This window comes from Mustela nigripes, chromosome 2 (assembly GCF_022355385.1).
Source record: "Mustela nigripes isolate SB6536 chromosome 2, MUSNIG.SB6536, whole genome shotgun sequence".
Classification (NCBI taxonomy): Eukaryota; Metazoa; Chordata; class Mammalia; order Carnivora; family Mustelidae; genus Mustela; species Mustela nigripes.
In genome coordinates, this window is record NC_081558.1 from 149,583,265 (window position 1) to 149,604,668 (window position 21,404).

A 21,404-nucleotide genomic window follows, 5' to 3' on the forward strand; every position below is an offset into this window, starting at 1 on the left:
GCAGGATGAAAAGGATGCAGAATGGATCTGAAAAAGAATAATCACCCACAAATATTTTGGCTTTCAATCTAAGAGCATTTGGGAAGTCATGATAAGATTTTGAGCATGGAGACAAATGATCAGATTTGTGTTTTTAAATGATTCTGGCTATACATTGGCAGGAAGGGAGGGGATATAGGGATACCACTGCAGCAGACATAGGCATATTCAGAGGAAATGTAGTGTTAGCCTGGACTAGGTAGTGATTGTATTTGAAACCAATTCAAGAGGTAAAATGGCAGTTTAGTGATAGATTGCATAGGGAGAAGAGCACATTCGGTTAGAGATGGGTCCAGAATGACCTTGAGTTTTCTGGGTGGGAGTTGGTGCCTTAGCTAAGAAAAGATACACTAGAGTAACATCTGAGTTCTGGATTAGATCCTATGTTTAGGCTCAGAGCTAGGGAGTCTGAGGTACCTATGGGTCTCCTAGAAGTGAGAATAGGAAACTTAGTATTGGATATGGTAGAGAAGCTGCTAGACATCATGTTTAGTGTTATCTGAGAAAGCAAAATGAATTGTTCTCTAGTCTTGAGGAGTTAAATAAGTTTTGTGAATACCTCCTCCTATCTTCTGAGGAGGTTGAGGTGTTTGACACAGACAAGGATAACTTCATCTCACTCTAACCCCAAACCAAGGATTTGTGAAGAAACTACTGTCAAGTTAGGAAAGGAGTCCTGGTTAATAAAATCAGTTACTGGTATCATATTTTAGACCCTGTCAAACTTGTCTTTACTTTGACTTTGATAACTGACTAAATTCTAGAAAATGTTGTCAATTACAGAGTTTCTCATCTTCTCTGTTGATCTTTGCTTTTATTTTTTTTCTTGGCTTTTCATAAAATCATAAAATTTTAGAGTTTGAAATCACCTTAAAATCATTTAGCTTCATTCTCCCCAATTCACTCCCTCAGTATACCTGTATCTTTTTAATAGAATAAACCAACATCCTTTTTATAAAACACTTTAGCGTTGCTTAAATTCCTCCAGGGAAAGAAACTAGCAACCTCCCATAGTGCATTTCCAACTCATTCTTTGGACATTTTTCAATAGGCTAATCTGACTCTATAAAGTTCACTACTTCCTTTTTCCCCCCCTGGCTTTCTGGAGGAACACAGATTAAAACCTCTTTCTCTCTTCCTTACGAGCCCTTTCCAGTTTTATACTCTGGGTGTCATGTTGCGTGTTGGTTTTCTGTCAGATACCAAACCCAGCTCAATATCTCTTGCCCATTTAACATGTTTCTAATCCCTTAGTTTCTTAGGAGACATTTTACAGAGGGTTGTTTTGAATAAGAAACTTTTGCTGAGATCTGTCTGATGTTGAATATAGTGGAATTAGTATGTTTCGAGGTGTGTGACTCTTGGACTGTTGATTTCAGCTCAGGTCATGATCTCAGGGTCATGGGATCTATGGGCCCCATACTCAGCAGGGAGTATTTTTAAGGATTCTCTCTCTCTCCCTTTCCTCTGTCCCTCCTCCTGCTTGTGTACATACCTACTCTCTCTGACTCTCTCTCTCAAATAAATAAATAAATAAATATTTTAAAAAATGGATACTTCCACTGATCTAGGTCTCTTTTACCTCCATTACTTATTTTTCCATAGATCTGTCTTCTAGTGTGTTCTCTTGTCATTCCATTGGGTCTTGGGAATTTTGTAATATATGTTTGAATATTTTTGTTTATGGGTGACTAAACCAATTAAGCTATTTGTGACTTGCCGGCAAACTTGTCTTCACTATCTTGGTTCCTTAACTACTTTCTTCAGGGAGATCTGAGACTGGGATGTGGTGGTATCAGAAAAAGTAATATCTTTGGTTTGTTTGGGTTTTTTGTTTTTGATGCCACCTTCTATCTTTTTTTACTGAGGTATATTAACATACAATATCATATTAGCTTCATTACAACATAATGATTCTATATTTGCATATATTATAAAATTATTACAAGAAATCCACTTAACACTCATTGCCATACATGGCTACCAACTTTTTCTTGTGACGAAACTTTTAAAATTTTCTCAGCAACTTTCAAATATGCAATATAGTATCGTTAACTATATTTGCCATGAAGGTGATCTCTTTGATGTGTGCCTGCCAACCATACTAGATCAAGTATGAAGAATCATTTAAAAGGTAATCTCTTTCCAGTCAGGTCACATCAACTTTCTGTAATGAGATTAGATGAAAACATATGTTACTATGTTGAAAACAATTTACTAAAGTCTTCTTTTGAAAGCTCTGAATCTAAGCCTTTCTCAATTCACTGGTTCTCTGAGAGAAATGTTAATGCTAAATGGCCTTTTGTGTTTCCCAACAGAAGTGATAGCTGGAAGAACTAAGAAACCCCTTGGATCATTCAACAGTGATCCTCTGGTAATAGCATAAAAAGATAACTATTATTATGCTCACTTTATGGACAAGAAAACTGAGGAAATGATGAGGTAGTAACTTGCTATGGTCAAAGAGCTAGAAATTGGCAGAGGCACTTGCCATGCTAGATTTTAACAGTCTGTTTTTTCTCTACATACCTAAGCAGACTGCTCATTACCTCCCCCCGCCCCATTTTATGCCCAGAACCCTACCAGGATCTGGGCATATAATAGGCACTCAATTAAAAATATATTGTGTAGCTGACTTTGATTCCTTCTTCTGCCTCTGAACCTCCTTTTTATAAAGAAGAAGGCACTTATTCCTTCTGTGTTGTATCCTTAAAGATAAAACCACACTTGATAATAGCATGTGCTACATTCTCCAGAGGAATAGAATTGTTAAGAAATGAAATCATTAACTATTGGCCAATTCACCTGGCTTTCATCTATTGATGGTTTACTCCACCGGCTTCTGTCTTACAGCTAAATTCAATGTCTGTTCAACTCAAATCACATGGGGACATGAAGAACTGTCTACATTTCAGTTCAGTGCTCTGTAGTGTAAAACCTATGTCAAGAGAATGGGGTTAGTAGATAAGAAGTAAGGACATGGATAAAGAATAAGTTATATTAATTGTCTGATGTTAGGTAGGCCAGATGAATGGGTGATTGTCAGAACCATAGAGTAGTAAGCCGGGCCCCATGTACATCTAGTCCTAGAACCTGGTCAGTTCATATGGCAAGGATACTTGGGATTACTAAGATTTAACAAACCAAATACCCTTCTTTAGCAGATACTTGTATTGCTGGGGTAGTCTTGTAGGAGTAGTGATCTCAAAGCTCAGGATCTATAAAGGAACAACTGTTTATGGTACTAAATATTTTATTATGTTATTGTCGTTCTCTAAAGCATTTTGTTGATTTCTTCTATATTTGAGTAGTGGGTAAATTCTGTTATTAGAAGAAAAGCCCATAAGAACAGTCTATTTGCTCTGAAAAGTGATTTGAAATGTTATAAAAGAAGTTCACTTTACAACTACAAGGGTATTTCGAGTAATAAGTTGTATTACATGCATCCTAAGCAAAACAGTGCATTTGAAACTCTCCACTATAGATCAGAAATTTTTTGAAAATATATTGACGTGGTTGAAAAAGAAGAATTGGGCCAATGAATTTGTATTTGACTTTCGTCACTCTTAAGATAAGTCGTTCATTCTATCTTGTCATCCGTAATGATATCTTAAGACCATCAAACAGTAAATAGTATAACGTCTTAATTTGAACTAAATATGTTTTAAGCATTTACATTATTTATGAGCTTCCTACTTGCTGAAAAGTTTATCTGATTAGGGAAAACCCAAAGAGTTGCATTTTCTTGTTATTTACATTTTATTGCAACCAGCAGTTGGCTTTAGGATTCCAAATTGTAGAACTGAAGAATATAAACATGCTTTAGGGAATACGACAAGGGATGGGAAATTTTCTGGGACTAAATTATCAAGTTATATTCAAATCGCTGGTTTTATTCACTTTGCTAAAATTCTAGGCAGCAGAGAATCTGTGAAAACTGCCAATGATGCCAGATCTCTTTAGGAGAAAACGGACATTCCTGTCATGGCTTGCTACAAGTCAGGTTCAGTATAATTTCAACCAAGTCATTAACCTAGATGTGTCATAGTTTCTATATTGTAGGTTAGGTATTCTGGATTAAATTTTTTTTTCCTCCTGACCTAAACAACTTATTCCAACCTGTGTTTCAGTTTTACACTTGAGGAAAAATGGCAGAAGAAAGGCTTTAAGGTGGTAGATAGGCTCTAAGCATTTTTGTGGTAGTTCTTCATGTGTGAAAGAATAATGGACCTTGATTTTATCCACCTTCTGGGAAGAGTAAGAGAAAATGATGTAACAATCATACATATGTCTTTAAAGTGAAAAGTAGTAGCTGCTCAGGAGTCCCTGGGGCTAAGCAAACTTGGAACTCAAGCTGAGAAGTATAGAAGACTGAAGAAAAAATTGTTTACTAATAATGAGGAAATACAGACTTGCAAGTTGTAGAAGAGCTCACTAGCCAAATTATTTCATTAATTTTCTACTTATTTAAATTATATCTGTATGTATGTATCCAAATTTAATAGAAACACTGTGCAGAAATAAAGAAGTGACATTTAGAGGGAAAAAAAAAAGAAAAAGAAAAGAAAAGTAGTAATCAAGGGGCCACATGTATAGGGAAGCAACCACCATTCTTGCACAGATGAATTTCATACTCTGAGATATTTTGTTCAAGCTTCTTTTTATTAATAAAGCATTAAATGTATATATGTATACACACACACACAAACACACACACACACACACACACACACACAAACATATAAAATTTGTACTGCCATCAAAGCCTCTTAGTTGTTATACTTCATTCCGAAGCAAAGAAACCTGTTGTTTGGTTTAAACAGCAAAAAACTGCTTTTAATAAACATGCATTTTCTGCTAGGATTTTTTAAAATATTTAAAAATAAAAGCTTGAGGATTCTCTCACCATTTTTGAAAACTTGGTAGTAAGGACTTCACAGTTACCAGCCTCAGATAAGGCCCAAACAATCATCCAGATCTCTCCCTCTGATAGGGAAAGAGGAGCGGGGTCTCTGTACCTAGGAAAAAAGTCTCTGCAGAACTGCAGATCACAGGCATAACAAAGATTTCTTAAATTTTATATTGCAGTGGGTTAAGACATCTTTTCACTCCCTAGCCTCCACCCTATTTTCATTTTCTTCTACAAGGAGTTCCAAATTGTAGCTGAGAAGTAATAACACCTTGAATCCTCACATGCTGTCCATTAGTCTTTATCTCTAATCCATGAATAGCAGGGAAACCAAGTCACTAAGCAAAAGGTGTTAGGTGCTTTCTATATGTGGACCCATAAACTAACTGCATCTCAGGCAAGCTCACTGATGAATTTAAAGTGTTGCCATATTAAGGAGTGTACAATCCAACCCAGAACACACACCAATGGCTGAGGCCTGATGGTTCTCATTTAGAGTCTCCTACTCAAAAGTATGGCCTGGGACCAGCAACAATGGCACCACCTGGGAGCTCATTAAAAATGTAGAATCTCAGGGCTTATTCCAGATCTTCTGATTCCCCAGGTCTTGACATTAGGGACAAGATGTGATGGAGAACACTTGTTCTAGATCCTGGCTACAGGATCAGTGGAAGAACTTTCAAAAAATTCTGGTGCATGGGTTCCATCTGCAGAGATTCTGATATATTTGGTCTGGGATGTAGCCTGGGCATGATAATTTTCAGAACTCTCTGTGTGATTCTAATATGCAGCAAAATTTGAGGACCATTGAATTAGACTTTCTAACGATACATAGTGGAAGAATTCATCACATTGAGTTACCCAGCTTTCACTGTCCATACCTGATGTGTTACCACCCACTTTTTGCTGGCCTATGGTGACTATCCCTGTTCCTCTTCCTACTGCCACAACTCAGATCTGACCCCATCTGCCTTTCAAGGAAGATTCATCTCCAATACCTCCTTCCCCCAGACCATATTCTACCTTCCCCCCTTTGAAACCCCATATCATTTTGCCTTTAGCTTTTTTACTGAAACTACAGCTTTTCACATAGTAGTACAGTCATTTATACACATGATTTATCCTTTCTCCTAAGCTGTGAGCTCCTAGAGGACAGAAGCCACTTCTGATTCATCTTTGTAACTCTTAGGACCTAGCAAGGCTGGCTGAAGTGTGCATAGGAATGGAGGTGGGAACCGAGAGGACAAAAGAGAGAACAGCCCAGATAGGCTATCTTCAAATTAGTTGGGTAAGATGGGGAAACAAAGAATATATGGCTGGAATTTAAGACCTTGAGGAAATAAAGGAGAGAGCTTTATAAACCATATCAAGGGATGAACGATGAGGCAAAAGAGCAGTGATTACAACTAGTGACCACTACGCATGGTTTTTTGAAAGAAGAAGACAGAGAAGTAGAGAATAGGGTAAAATTGAGGGAGCAGGAGAGACGTGAGGAACTCAAGTTACTCAGAGAATCTTAGGGGCCACACATCCCAGGATGCTGGGGCAGGCTATCATTGAGTGGGTGTGGCTAAGTTGTACTTCCTTCATTGTTCCTTTCGGTCTTCTCCCAAGTGATCCCCTTTCATGCCTGAATGAGCCAGCATACTCCCAGATAGTGGATATGAGTAGACACACACCAAGAATGCCTGGTTAAATTCTTACCTGTGTTTAGTTAATCTTTTAGTAGATCTCTACCTCTTAGTGCATATCAACATTTCAATTTATGCCCGTTCCATATTCATGCTTGGGATTTATATCATATTTTCTCCAAGAACCTTGAAGTACTTTACAGGAGAGGAGATTATATCTCTTCAGGCAATTGCATAAGTTGCTACAGAAGCAGGAATTGTCACGAAAGTGCGCAGGTGTGTGAGGGCTCCAGGGAAGGTCCAGTACAGTGGCAAGTTAACACACAGATGGGCCCTGGAGTATTTAAGAAATGTCCTCACTTAATTTTCTTCCAAGGGACCCACAGTCTTAGAGTCTTAGACCCCAGTAATGGGTAAAGAACAGTGTACTGAGTCACAGCCTCCTCTCTGCTGCTTTTCCATTATTGAAAAAATGTGGTAGCCAGTTCAGGCTCGCAGGAACCAGATATAGAACTGACTTAAAGGAGAAATCGTGGAAGGCATGGTGCTTTCCATACCCTTTTACAGCCTAATTAAATGCCTGAAAGGAAGGTCTCCTGGGCCACTCATAACCCTTAAAGAGCTAGTCCCAACATAATATGTCAAAGGCATTCTACCAGGAACAAAGAATATAGTAATTTGCTTCTTAAATTTGTGAAGCCAAGGCAAAGACATCTTAAATTTTCTACTTAGTGTCCAATAGTAAAAAGTAGAAAGGAACATGTATTTAAATTTCATTTCTATGATTTGTTGGGTTTCTTTGTTTATAAAATAAGAATCCTCATGGCTACCCAACTGGTATGTGTGTGTGTGTGTGTGTGTGTGTGTGTGTGTAGATTTAAAAATATATAAAATGTAGTAATATGGGGCCAGGAACAGGGCAGGTACAAATGTTCAGTTTTTTTTTCCCTCTGTCTTTCCCTTACTTTTATTCCTATCACAGTCTTCTTAGAGCCTTAGGGCCAGAGAGCCTACTACTTAATGCCAGATAGGTGACTTGTGAAAAATCAAGTTTCCATGGGGTGGCAACTGTGGGAATTTCGTTGTTCTGGTGATGACTGTTGCAAACAAAGTTTTTGAGTTGCCAAATGTCCTAATATAGAATTTCCCAACCCCAACACACTTGCATTTATGCCCCTGTCAATGAACCTTCCCCCCATTTTTCTCCTTCCTCCTACCTCATCCCATTACCTAATCAGCCTATGCTTTCCACTTAGGGACAGAAAAACTGAATGCAACCTTCCCCTTTCTCTAAAGCCTGTCTCCCTCCAACCCTTTCAAAGAAGAGAGGATTGGGACAGGTTCTTTTAACATGCCCACAAGCCACTGAAGTGACTCCTACATCCTCTTCTTTCCCCCAGCCTTCAGTGAAACAGAAGGGACAAAGTCTTAAAATTGGTGGGAAAAGTAGAATGGGCCAAGGAGGCCATATACCATTGTGAGATCTGAGTACCTGCTTCAGTTAAAACAGCCTCAGGTTTCATAGACTCCTTGAGGCAGAGCAGCCTGTACTGAGCGCTGAAGTGAAAACCAGGGGTGGAGTCACAGCTTAGTCAGGAAGGCCTTTTCCCCTCATCTCTACAGTGAGTGGCAGATGGCAGATGATTCCCTGGATTGCCAAAGGAAGGGTTTCATTTTGTCCATTGAATTTCGTACTGACTGAAGAACAAACCACTCTCAGTGGGAAAGGTTTTACATTCTAGAAAAAAAAATCACTAGTTGGGACATCCCACGTATTGATGAAACACTGCTGGCAGTTTCCTTACTTGAATGTATATTTCAGGTTTAGCAGATAAGCCACCTTCCTCTCAAACCCTGTCCTGAGACCCCAGGTAAAGAGAGTTTCTTCTTTGTGAACTCCGTGCACTTGATCTTCACTTCTTCCAGGACTCCTCCAGGACACTTAGTGCTTGCTTTCCCTCCCTTCCTCCCTCCCTCCCTCCCTCCATTCCCTCCCTTCCTTCCTTCCTCCCTCCCTCCCTCCCTTTCTCTCTTTCTTTCTTCCTTTAAAAAAGATTTTATTTATTTATTAGAGAGAGAGAGAGAGACAGTTACTGACAGAGATAGTGAGAGAGAGCACAAGCGGGGAGGGGAGGGAGAAGCATGCCAACATTTCGAACTTGTGATCTCTTCCATAAAATAAAGTTCCCCTTTAATATTCCCCAACTGGAGAAGTGGGCACATGTGCAGTCTATAGTTGTCTGCATAGGATTAGTCACAATACTAATAATTAATTATAAATTAGCTATTAAATGTCTGGTTCCCCCAAAAAAATGTAAGCTCCCTCAGAGGAGGAATTATATCTTTGGGTAATCTTTGGTTTCATAAATGAGTCAATGAGCAAATTAATGAATGCGTGAGTGAATGAATGAAGAATTCGGCTAGAAGAACTTCCCGACCCCATCTAGCCCAGGATTAAGAAATTATTAATTCTCTCATGGAAACAGAGAAGAGACTGGTGGTTGTTAGGGGTAGGGAGTGGGACAGGAGATGAGAATGAAGATGATGAAAAGGTACAAACTTCCAGTTATAAGATGCATAAGTTCTAGGGATGTAATGCACAACGTGATGACTATAGTTGATAATACTGTCTTGAATATTTCAAAGTTGCTTGCTGAGAGAGTAGATCTTTAAATTGCTCACCATACACAAAAATGTAACTGTGAGGTGACACATATGTTATTGAACTTTTTTTGGTAATCATTTTGCAATATATACATGTATTAAATCATGGCATTATATACCTTGAACTTATACACTGTTATATGTCAACTATATGTCAATAAAGCTCAAAATTTAAAAAAAGAATTTATGAATTCTCCAGTGGGATATTACTCTTGAATGCATGCTCCAGAAAAAAAGAGAAAGAAAGAAAGAAAATGTGAGATATAAACTATCCACAAAATATGAACAAATACATAGGGAAAGATATTTATCTAAAGGAAAATGTTTAGGTATAGAAATCGGAAATCTAGATGTACATTATAACTGTCAGATTGCTTCCAGAGCCTGTTGGTTCTCGATTTTCCCACTGCAGAATGAGCTTCATATAGTGGCCTGTTTCACATGATTTCGCAGGCAGGGATGTGGCTCTTGCAACAGTTAAAGAGACTGGCCCACACATCTGTATCTCCAAACTGACAACTCCCCTAACTTATCCCTAGCAATTCGAAAAAACTACCTTTCTAGTAGGTCTATTCATTGCTTGATCAAGACTACTTTTTAAAAAAAGAAGTAAGTATATTCTTTCTTAAAAATACTGATAGAGATCAAGATGGCATACTTAGAAATCATCCAAGCAATTGAACATTTTGGAACCCTTTTTTCCCTTTTTTTTTTTAATTCTAGTTAGTTAACATGCAATTTAATATTAGTTTCAGGTATAAATATGGTGATTCAGCACTCCAATACAATATCCTGCGCTTATCCCATGTGTCCTCTTTCATACCCATCACCTATATACCCGTGACCCCACCACCTCTCCTCTGCTAACCATAAGCTTGTTCTCTATAGTTGAGAGTTGGCTTCTAGGTATGTCTTTATCTTCTTTTTTCTTTGTTTCAAGTTTTTATTTAAATTCTAGTTAGTTAACATATGGTGTAATGTAGGTTTGGGGAGTAGAATTTAGTGATTCGTCATTTACATGGAACACCCAGTGCTCATCACAACAAGTGCCTTCCTTAATACCCAACACCCATTTAGCCCATCAGTTGCCCACCTCCTCTCCAGCAACCTTCAATGACATGGTCAACTAATCTTTCACAAAGCAACAAGTAATACCCAAAGGAAAAAAAGATAGTCTCTTCAACAAATGGTGTTGGGAAAACTGGACAGCAACATGCAAAAAAATGAAACTGAACCACTTTCTTATACCACACAGAAAATAAATTTAAAATGGATGAAAGACCTAAATGTGAGATTGTAAATCATCAGAATCCTTGAGGATAACACTGGCAGTAACATCTTACACATCAGCTGTAGTAACACCTTACTAGACATGTCTCTGGAGGCAAGGGAAACAAAAAGCAAAAATGAACTATTGGGGCTTCATCAAGATGAAAAGCCTCTGCTTTCTATGAAGGAAATAATTAACAAAATTCAACCCATGGAATGGGAAGAACATATTTACAAATGACATATCTGATATAGGATTAGTATCCAAAATCTATAAAGAACTTACCAAAGTCAACACCCAAAAAACAAATAATCCAGTTAAGAAATGGACAGATGACATGAGTAGACATTTTTCCAAAGAAGACATCCAGATAGCTAACAGACACATGAAAAGATCTTCAACATCACTCATCAGGGAAATACAAGTAAAAACTATGATGAGATATCCCCTCATACAAGTCCGAGTAGCTAAAATTAGCAACACAGGAAACAACAGATGTTGGCGAGGATGCAGAGAATGGGGAACACTCTTATACTCTTGGTGGACATGCAAACTGGTGAAGCCACTCTGGAAAAGAGTATGGAGGTTCCTCAAAAAATTAAAAATAAAACTACTATGACCTAGCAGTTACACTACTAGGTATTTACCCAAAGTTTAGAAAAATACTGATTCAAGGGCACCTGGGTGGCTCAGTGGGTTAAGCCTCTGCCTTCAGCTCAGGTCGTGATCTCAGGGTCCTGAGATGGAACCCCGCATCTGGCTCTCTGCACAGCAGGGAGTCTGCTTCCCCCTCTCTCTCTGCCTGCCTCTCTGTCTACTTGTGATCTCTCTCTCTGTCAAATAAATAAATAAAATCTTTTAAAAAAATACTGATTCAAAGGGACACAGGCACCCCAATGTTTATAGCAACATTTTCAACAATAGCCAAATTATGAAAGAGCCCAAATGTCTATTGACTAATGAATGGATATAGAAGAGGTGGTGTGTGTACATGTGTGTATACACAATGGAATATTATTCAGCTATTAAAAAGAATGATATCTTGCCATTTGCAATGATGTGGATGGAGCTAAAATATATTATTATGCTAAGTGAAATAAGTTAGAGAAAAACAAATACTATATGATTTAACACATGTGGAAATTAAGAAGTACATAAGAGAAGGAAGAAAAAAGAGAGACGGAGGCACATGGAACTTTTTTCACAAGTCTTTAGGTTTGGAGATTTAATGGTGTAAAATAAGCTCATGAAATTTAAAATAAGTTCACATATCTAGACACTTAATGAAGTGAGTGTGTAGAGTATTGTGTTGGGCATTTCCCCAAATTCTGTTTTACCCAGTGCTTTCTTTTAGCATCAGTGACATGACTGCCATCATGTATACTCTACTCTTTGAGAGTAGGTTGTGAATTTCTACTTCTGTATCCTCCATAGCTCAAGGACTTTGCTTTTCAAAGAATAGGACCAAGTGCATATTTGTCAAAATCAGTGCTATCAACAGTTCTGCCTTTTATGAAGCAGTTCTGCTTCTACCCATCCATGTGACCCAGGCTGTCACTAACCCCTGGAGGATGTCTTATTCAGGTTCATCATATTCACAGCATTGCATGCATTGGACTTCACCAGATTCCCTATCCCCATCAAACCACATCTCCCCTGTATCCTGAGCATCTGAAATACTTTCTGTGAAGTGCTGATAGACTGTACCACTCTGAGAATATGGTAATTGTTAATGGTTTTACTTTTTTTAGCTTCCCAATTAACATAGTTATAACTAGTTTTCATTAATAATAAAATGACAAGAGCTACCATTTATAAAGAAGGGTGTGGCGCATGGTATAGACACACTAATTATTGGATTAGTATAATTACCAATGATGATGACCATTGTTATTGATATTGAGCTTGCAATGAACTGGACATTTTTTTCTGCTTTTTTGGTAATATCTCAAGTAAGCTATTGGAATTATAGTTATTTTATGTCCAGGAGTTGATTTGAAGTAAATAAACTAATTGTGGTTAGGCGTGTGTGTATGTGTGTGTGTACATTTGTGTGTGTTTCTCCCAATTTCAAAGCAACTCAAAAGCTTTATAGAGTTGGTGGTTAAGGCTGTAGGCTTTAGCATCCAGCTCTCTAGGTTGAAATCCAGCTCTCTCATAAGCTAATTTATGTTACCTTAGTCAAGTTATCAAATGTCTCTGATTCCTAATTTTCTCATATGTAAAAAGGAATAATTATAGAACCTAATTTATAAAATTTTAAAGATTAAGTGACACAATAAATATCTATTGTGTTACATAATAGCATTTGGTAATGTATGTTGTTATTTATTTTTTGTTATTACTATTTTTTAAAAGAGCTGGAAAAATGTAGAAAAGCAAAAAGAAAAGTAGTCACATTTAATTTTATTATTTAACCACTATTAACATTTTAGATTATATACCTCTGGTCTTTTCCTGTTTGTATGCATGCCTAAGTCTGTTCAATTTTTATAAAATTAGAAATTATTATTTGTTACCACTTTAATAATTTGCTTCATCAGTTTACTTTTCTGTATCTAATATAAAATCTTATATATAGTAGTATTAATTGCATATGAGTCTGCATATGTATGTTTTATAATTTATTCACTGGATATTTAGATTTCTTTGAATTTTTCACTCTTATAAACAAGAGAAATCTAATATAATTTGAATACACACCTTTTGGTACATATTGAATTAATTTTTGGCATAGGTTTGTAGGCAACCATTTAATAAGCCATAGAATATTTCAAAATTGATACTTTAATTAAGGCTTTAATTTAATTTCCATCAATAGTATATGAGACTTCTAGTTTCTATATAATCTTCCCAAGTCTAGATAGTATATATGCATATTTTTTTTCACCTAATCTAATGGCTTCTGTGCAATATGGGAAAAGTAATTTTAATTCTAAACCTAGATTCCCAGTCTGTAAAATTAATTAATAAGTATAAAATTCAGAAATAAAGTCACAGGTCATAAAGTTTATATTGGTTCCGGAGCCTCTTGATGCTCAATATTTGAAGGCTAATTCAAATGAGAAAGGGCTGTGGCGAAGTTGGGTTAGTACCCAAAGAGGCTGAAGGTATGACTATCGGAGAGCATTCCCGTCAATGTTTTAACTGCCCCGATTGTCCCAGTGTTGATCCCATTTGCAGATTCCAGTTCAGAGCATGATACAATTAACAGATATAAATCAAATTTATGGTAATTTTTATTGTTGTCTCTCTGGTAAAATGTATGGTTCATAAGAACAGGAATCTTTGTTTTCTTCGCTGATGTATTTTAAGAACTTAGCACAGAGCTTGAAACAGAGTAGGGATTAAATAATAAATGTCTATTGAATGAACAAATATACTGAATGAAGCTACCCTGCTCCTGTCAACAGGCTACATGACCTAGTAACTGGCAGAATACCCTTCCCAGCATGAGTGTGAGTAAACTGCCATGATTGAGACCTCTTAGACTTGTCTCTTCCAGTAACCATTGTTGTGTCCCATGACAAAGCCTTTCTCAGAAATGTTAATACCTTCAGCTTAGTTAAGATTCAGCCTTCTCACTATAGTCCGCATTCTTCATAGTAATGTTGGCCCTCTCTGCTCAAACCCATTTTGGCTTAACAATTACAACTCAGAGGGTAGTATTATTTCCAAGTTCTTAGCGATACTCCATTGTTGTGCCTTTGTACAACGTAGAACCACCACCTAATAGGATAGCTGTGAGTATATTATATGGGACAGTATATAATATAAAATAGAGAACTATTCATCTAGGCAATATTCTGTAGTGGTTAAAAGCCTGGGCTAAGGAGTCAGTTCCCCACAGTTCAGATCTGGTTTTGCAACTTAATAGCTATATCATCTTGTGCCGGTTATGTGATGACACTGTGTTCAGTTTTCTCATCTATAAAATGCAAATACTGCCTTCCTTATAGGATTAATGTGTGGATTAAATTAGCTAAAGCATGTAAAGAAATATAAATAGTAAGTACATATTACCTATTTTGATAAATATTATTAGCAGTAATAATAACCCCATTGAGAGTGTACTACGTGCCAGAAACCAAATGTACATTATCTCTGATAATCCTTAAAATAATTCTATGGGCTAGCTATTATTGTTATCACTATTCCATTAATAAGGATATTGAGGTTCAGAAAGTTTTAGTAATGTTCTAAATCCACATAGCTGGTGAGTGGTAGAATCTAGATTTAAACACAGATGTGTCCAAAATATTTTCTCATGGAGAAGTTTTTTTAACAGAATCTGAAATATCTGCATTTTCATTGACATTATAATTTCTAATCTGTTTTCTAGCCTTTTTAGCCATGCTCACAACTTAGAACATTTTTAAAGAAATTTATTTTCAAAGCATGTGAATATTTTTAAACATACATCTTTTGGTCTGAGAATCTATAATTTCTAAAGACTCTCAGAGTCACTAATAGTGATTTTACTATGGTCCAGTTCACCAATCTCTGTATTTCCTCTACTAGGATTTTGGCAACAATCAGTCAGTTAAATAAATAAATACAATTTAAAAGCTATAGGGTGACAAATGATGACCAAGATAGATAAGCTATGTTCCATGGTGTGTTTGGTAAGCTTAAAAACCTTTTATATTCTCATGAAAAGAATAGCTATCCTTGCAAGATCAAAACATAAACCTTTCAGGATTCATTTTCAACAATATATTGAAGTTATAGGAGTTCTTTACTAACAGTGATTCTGTACCCAGTATGAAAGTATCTTGACATTAGCAGTGGTAGAGACCCATCTATTGTAAAGTAACTTGTTGACTGGGTGTGCTATGTGTGACAGATATCCTCTTCATTGCAATGACAGACTTGAAATTTGAGCACATTTCAGACATCCCTACCACACAAAACAATGAAAACTGAAAAACAATCCATTTACAGATGTTAACCCAGCTGCTATATTTGTGGCCATAATTTGCTATACCATATTTGACAGATTATTTTTTATATCCTTGAGATGTATTTATTTTCATTGAAATATGCTATAAAATATTCTTTTACCTTTTACCAGGTGAATGAATTGGGATATTTGGTTAAAATGTATTTCATAGTCAAGAGATTTATACAGTGTACTGAGAGCTAGCATGACCATGAATTGGCAGAGTGGCAGTAATTTGTGCATGATGCTTATTCAGGAAACACATTAGAATGTTAGCTATGATAGCATGGATTTGCACAGGATTCAGCATAATGTTTGAAGATCTTATTTTTCTCTTAACAGGTTAATTATGTATGGCTTTGTGAAAGCTATGGTATATGCTGGCCAGTTGAAAAATGGAGACTTCCATTTCACTGACTGTTTGTTTTTTGGTTCACTGATGTCCGCTACAGATCCAGGTAATTGTTCAAATAGTATGGTGTTGTTTTTTTGTTTTTTTTCTTTTTAAGAATCAAACATTTAAATTAAATGTTTCTCTAAAGACCATCACCTGAGTCTATATCATAATAATTCCATATTCCTCTTCACTTGCAGTTGACATATGTGTTAGAGATTTAAAAAAGAAAGGAAAGAAATAGGTGAATATCTTAATAGCTTTCAAAAAATGGATCTGAAAACAATTTCAGTGGTGGGAAGTTCAGACTTTAAAATTCATTATAGCTTATTTCTTTAGAATGTATAGTCATTTTGAGCTATAGGCCTTATTTTTTTCTCCAACTTGTCTTCTTTCAAAAGTGATCTGTTGAATTAAATGGTAAAAAATATTTTCAAAAAGATTGTTTATGGGTGCCTGGGTGGTTCAGTCAGTTAAGCATCTGCCTTTAGTTCAGGTCATGATCCAAGGGTTCTGTGTTTGAGTCCTGCACTGCGGCCCCTGCTCAGAGGGGATTCTGCTTCTCTCACTCCCACTACCCCTTATCCCTGCTTGTATTCTTTCTCTCTTGCTTTCTCTCTCTCAAATAAATTAATTAAATCTTAAAAAATATTGTTTACTATGGAGCTTTTCAAACACATTAAGAGTAGGGAGAATAATAAAAAGAATTTTTGTATACCCTTTAGCAATTACCAATATGGCCAGTATTTTTGTCTATACCCCCTCTACACTTCCTTTTATCATAACTGGATTATGTTAGAGTAAATCTCAGACATTGTATCATTTTATTTGTAAATATTTTAAAAAATGAACATTGCCATTATGAAACCTAAAAATATTTATAATTGTTCTTTAATATTATCAAAGAGGTAATCTCTGTTCAAATATCCTCAAATGTCATTTTATCATTATCATTGTTAGTTTGTGTAATAGTTTGAATTAGGACCAAATAAGGGCTCCATGTTACAATTGATTAATACGACTATTGAGTCTCTTTTAATTTATATGTTCCTCCTCCATCTTCTATTTTTGTCAGTTTATTTGTTTAGAGAAAAAATAAGCAATTTGTCTTATAACTGAAATGAATATGGCTCCTTAAAATATTCTCCTATACCGCATTATTTCTTGTAAAACTGATGGTTAAATCTAGAGGCTTAATGAGATTCATGTTCATCTTTTTGGGCAAGATTACTTTATAGGTGGTGCTGCGAGTTTCTAAAGCAAAACACCGCATAGTGATTAGTGACTCAGCTGTCAACCTTACTCACCACACTATTGCAGTTTCTCCAACAAAAACCACCAGAATACATCTGTAACTAAACAAGTTGTGTTTATTACATGTTATAATGAGAGAAAATGCACACCAAAGGAAACATAGAACCTTTCAGAGAGTGTTAGAAAGGATTCATTATAGGCTTGGACTTACATTTGGTGATTTTAGAGAGGGTTTAAGGAATTGGAGCTTTGCTCTGGATAAGATGCTGTCAGGAAACAGAAGTGCTTGGGGAGAAAGAGCAAAGGCAGAGGGAGAGAAAGAATCTTAAGCAGTTTCCGCACCTAGCGTGTGAGCCCAACTCTGGGCTCAATCTCCTGACCCTGAGATCATGACCTGAGCCAAAATCAAGAGCTAGATGGTTAACTGACTGAGCCGCCCAGACACCCCAGTTTTTGTTTTGATCCCTCATGGTCATAGAGTGACCTTGTCTGATGTTGTTCTATGAAATTGTCCGTGTGCAACAGGAGAACACCAAGGGTAGGAGGATAATACTGGGTCATTCTAAGAATTTTTAAGAGCTGTTTTGTCTCTCTTAGAATAACCCTCTGACCAGTGGTATTGGCACCATGTGTTCGCTTGTTGTAAATGTAGAATCTCAGGCTCAATCCCAGAGCTACCAAATTGGATTCTAGAATTGAACAATATTCTAAAGTCATTAATATGCACATCAAAGTTTGGGAAGCATTACCTTTTAGAATTCCCCATTTTAGCTAAAGATTTTAGTATGTATTGATGGTTACTGCTTAGTTAGTCCAGTATTAATTAGGGGTTACAAGTTAGTGATATGCTAATCCTATCCTAATTTTTGTTTTTATTAGCTAGTTTTCTCCTATAAATAAGCAGCTTTTCCAATGAACCTTTAAAGATTATTTATTTATTTTTTTGACAGAGAGGGAGATCACAAGTAGACAGAGAGGCAGGCAGAGAGAGGGGGGAAGCAGGCTCCCCACAGAGCAGAGAACTGGATGCGGGGCTTGATCCCAGGACTCTGAGATCATGACCTGAGCCAAAGACAGAGGCCCAACACACTGAGCCACCCAGGCGTCCTTCCAGATGAACTTTTAAGTACCCCATGATATCATTTGAACAAAAAAGCAGGATAAATGAGTGATTCTTTCCCTTTATTTACTAATTTTCAAAATAATGAATTGTTTCCTTAGCATTCTCTACATATGATCAAAGAGATTTCTTTTTTAAAGTATTATTTCAACACATGGATTTTAACATGGTTGATATGTTTGGAGCTACTGCCATCATTATCCTATTTTTTTAATTTTTTAATTTTAGAAACAATATTTTTATCCCCAGGGGTAAAGGTCTGTGAATCACCAGGTTTACACACTTCACAGCACTCACCAAAGCACATACCCTCCCCACAATGTCCACAACCCCAGCCCCCTTCTCCCAACCCCCCTCCCCCCAACAACCCTCAGTTTTTTTTGTGAGATTAAGAGTCACTTATGGTTTGTCTCCCTCCCAATCCCATCTTGTTTCATTTATTCTTCTCATACCCACTTAAGCCCCCATGTTGCATCACCACTTCCTCATATCAGGGAGATCATATGATAGTTGTCTTTCTCTGCTTGACTTATTTCGCTAAGCATGATACGCTCTAGTTCCATCCATGTTGTCGCAAATGGCAAGATTTCATTTCTTTTGATGGCTGCATAGTATTCCATTGTGTATATATACCACCTCTTCTTTATCCATTCATCTCTTGATGGATATCTAGGTTCTTTCCATAGTTTGGCTATTGTGGACATTGCTGCTATAAACATTCGGGTGCACGTGCCCTTTTGGATCACTACATTTGTATCTTTAGGGTAAATACCCAGTAGTGCAATTGCTGGGTCATAGGGCAGTTCTATTTTCAACATTTTGAGGAACCTCCATGCTGTTTTCCAGAGTGGTTGCACCAGCTTGCAATCCCACCAACAGTGTAGGAGGGTTCCCCTTTCTCCGCATCCTCACCAGCATCTGTCATTTCCTGACTTGTTGATTTTAGCCATGCTGAGTGGTGTGAGGTGATATCTCATTGTAGTTTTAATTTGTATTTCCCTGATGCCTAGTGATATGGAGCACTTTTTCATGTGTCTGTTGGCCATCTGGATGTCTTCTTTGCAGAAATGTCTGTTAATGTCCTCTGCCCATTTCTTGATTAGATTATTTGTTCTTTGGGTGTAGAGTTTGCTAAGTTCTTTATAGATTTTGGACACTAGTCCTTTATCTGATATGTTGTTTTCAAATATCTTCTCCCATTCTGTCAGTTGTCTTTTGATTTTGTTAACTGTTTCCTTTGCTGTGCAAAAGCTTTTGATCTTGATGAAATCCCAGTAGTTCATTTTTGCCCTTGCTTCCCTTGCCTTTGGCGATGTTCCTAGGAAGATGTTGCTGCGGCTGAGGTCGAAGAGGTTGCTGCCTGTGTTCTCCTCAAGGATTTTGATGGATTCCTTTCTCACATTGAGGTCCTTCATCCATTTTGAGTCTATTTTTGTGTGTGGTGTAAGGAAATGGTCCAATTTCATTTTTCTGCATGTGGCTGTCCAATTTTCCCAACACCATTTATTGAAGAGGCTGTCTTTTTTCCACTGGACATTCTTTCATGCTCTGTTGAAGATTAGTTGACCATAGAGTTGAGGGTCTATTTCTGGGCTCTCTATTCTGTTCCATTGATCTATGTGTCTGTTTTTGTGCCAGTACCATACTGTCTTGATGATGACAGCTTTGTAATAGAGCTTGAAGTCTGGAATTGTGATGCCACCAACTTTGGCTTTCTTTTTCAATATCCCTTTGGCTATTCGAGGCCTTTTCTGGTTCCATATAAATTTTAGGATAATTTGTTCCATTTCTTTGAAAAAGATGGATGGTACTTTGATAGGAATTGCATTAAATGTGTAGATTGCTTTAGGTAGCAGTATTTATTCTTCCAATCCAGGTAGCAGTATTTATTCTTCCAATCCAGGAGCATGGAACATTTTCCATTTCTTTCTGTCTTCCTCAATTTCTTTCATGAGTATTTTATAGTTTTCTGAGTATAGATTCTGTGCCTATTTGGTTAGGTTTATTCCTAGGTATCTTATGGTTTGGGGTGCAATTGTAAATGGGATGGACTCCTTAATTTCTCTTTCTTCTGTCTTGTTGTTGGTGTAGAGAAATGCAACTGATTTCTGTGCATTGATTTTATACCCTGACACTTTACTGAATTCCCATACAAGTTATAGCAGTTTTGGAGTGGAGTCTTTTGGGTTTTCCACATATAGTATCATATCATCTGCGAAGAGTGATAATTTGACTTCTTTGCTGATTTGGATGCCTTTAATTTCCTTTTGTTGTCTGATTGCTGAGGCTAGGACTTCTAGTACTATGTTGAATAGCAGTGGTGATAATGGACATACCTGCCGTGTTCCTGACCTTAGCGGAAAAGCTTTCAGTTTTTCTCCATTGAGAATGATATTTGCGGTGGGTTTTTCATAGATGGCTTTGATGATATTGAGGTATATGCCCTCTATCCCTACACTTTGAAGAGTTTTGATCAGGAAGGGATGCTGTACTTTGTCAAATGCTTTTTCAGCATCTATTGAGAGTATCATATGGTTCTTGTTCTTTCTTTTATTGATGTGTTGTATCACATTGATTGATTTGCGGATGTTGAACCAACCTTGCAGCCCTGGAATAAATCCCACTTGGTCGTGGTGAATAATCCTTTTAATGTACTGTTGAATCCTATTGGCTAGTATTTTGTTGAGTATTTTTGCATCTGTGTTCATCAAGGATATTGGTCTATAGCTCTCTTTTTTGATGGGATCCTTGTCTTGTTTTGGGATCAAGGTGATGCTGGCCTCATAAAATGAGTTTGGAAGTTTTCCTTCCATTTCTATTTTTTGGAACAGTTTCAGGAGAATAGGAATTAGTTCTTCTTTAAATGTTTGGTAGAATTCCCCCGGGAAGCCATCTGGCCCTGGGCTTTTGTTTGTTTGGAGAATTTTAATGACTGTTTCAATCTCCTTACTGGTTATGGGTCTGTTCAGCTTTGTATTTCTTCCTGGTTCAGTTGTGGTAGTTTATATGTTTCTAAGAATGCATCCATTTCTTCCAGATTGTCAAATTTGTTGGCGTAGAGTTGCTCATAGTATGTTCTTATAATAGTTTGTATTTCTTTGGTGTTAGTTGTAATCTCTCCTCTTTCATTCATGATTTTATTTATTTGGCTCCTTTCTCTTTTCTTTTTGATAAGTTGGTC

The 21,404-nt window shown here is 36.9% G+C and overlaps 1 protein-coding gene across 1 annotated transcript in view; it reads left to right on the forward strand.

The window, feature by feature from the left end:
* Nucleotides 1-21,404, forward strand: part of SLC9A9 (solute carrier family 9 member A9) — a 538,704-nt gene that overhangs the window by 120,058 nt on the left and 397,242 nt on the right. Inside the window, exon 5 of the mRNA XM_059391790.1 lies at nt 15,798-15,913. Within this exon, the coding sequence (XP_059247773.1) occupies nt 15,798-15,913 (116 nt within the window). The remainder of the gene's footprint in view (nt 1-15,797; nt 15,914-21,404) is intronic.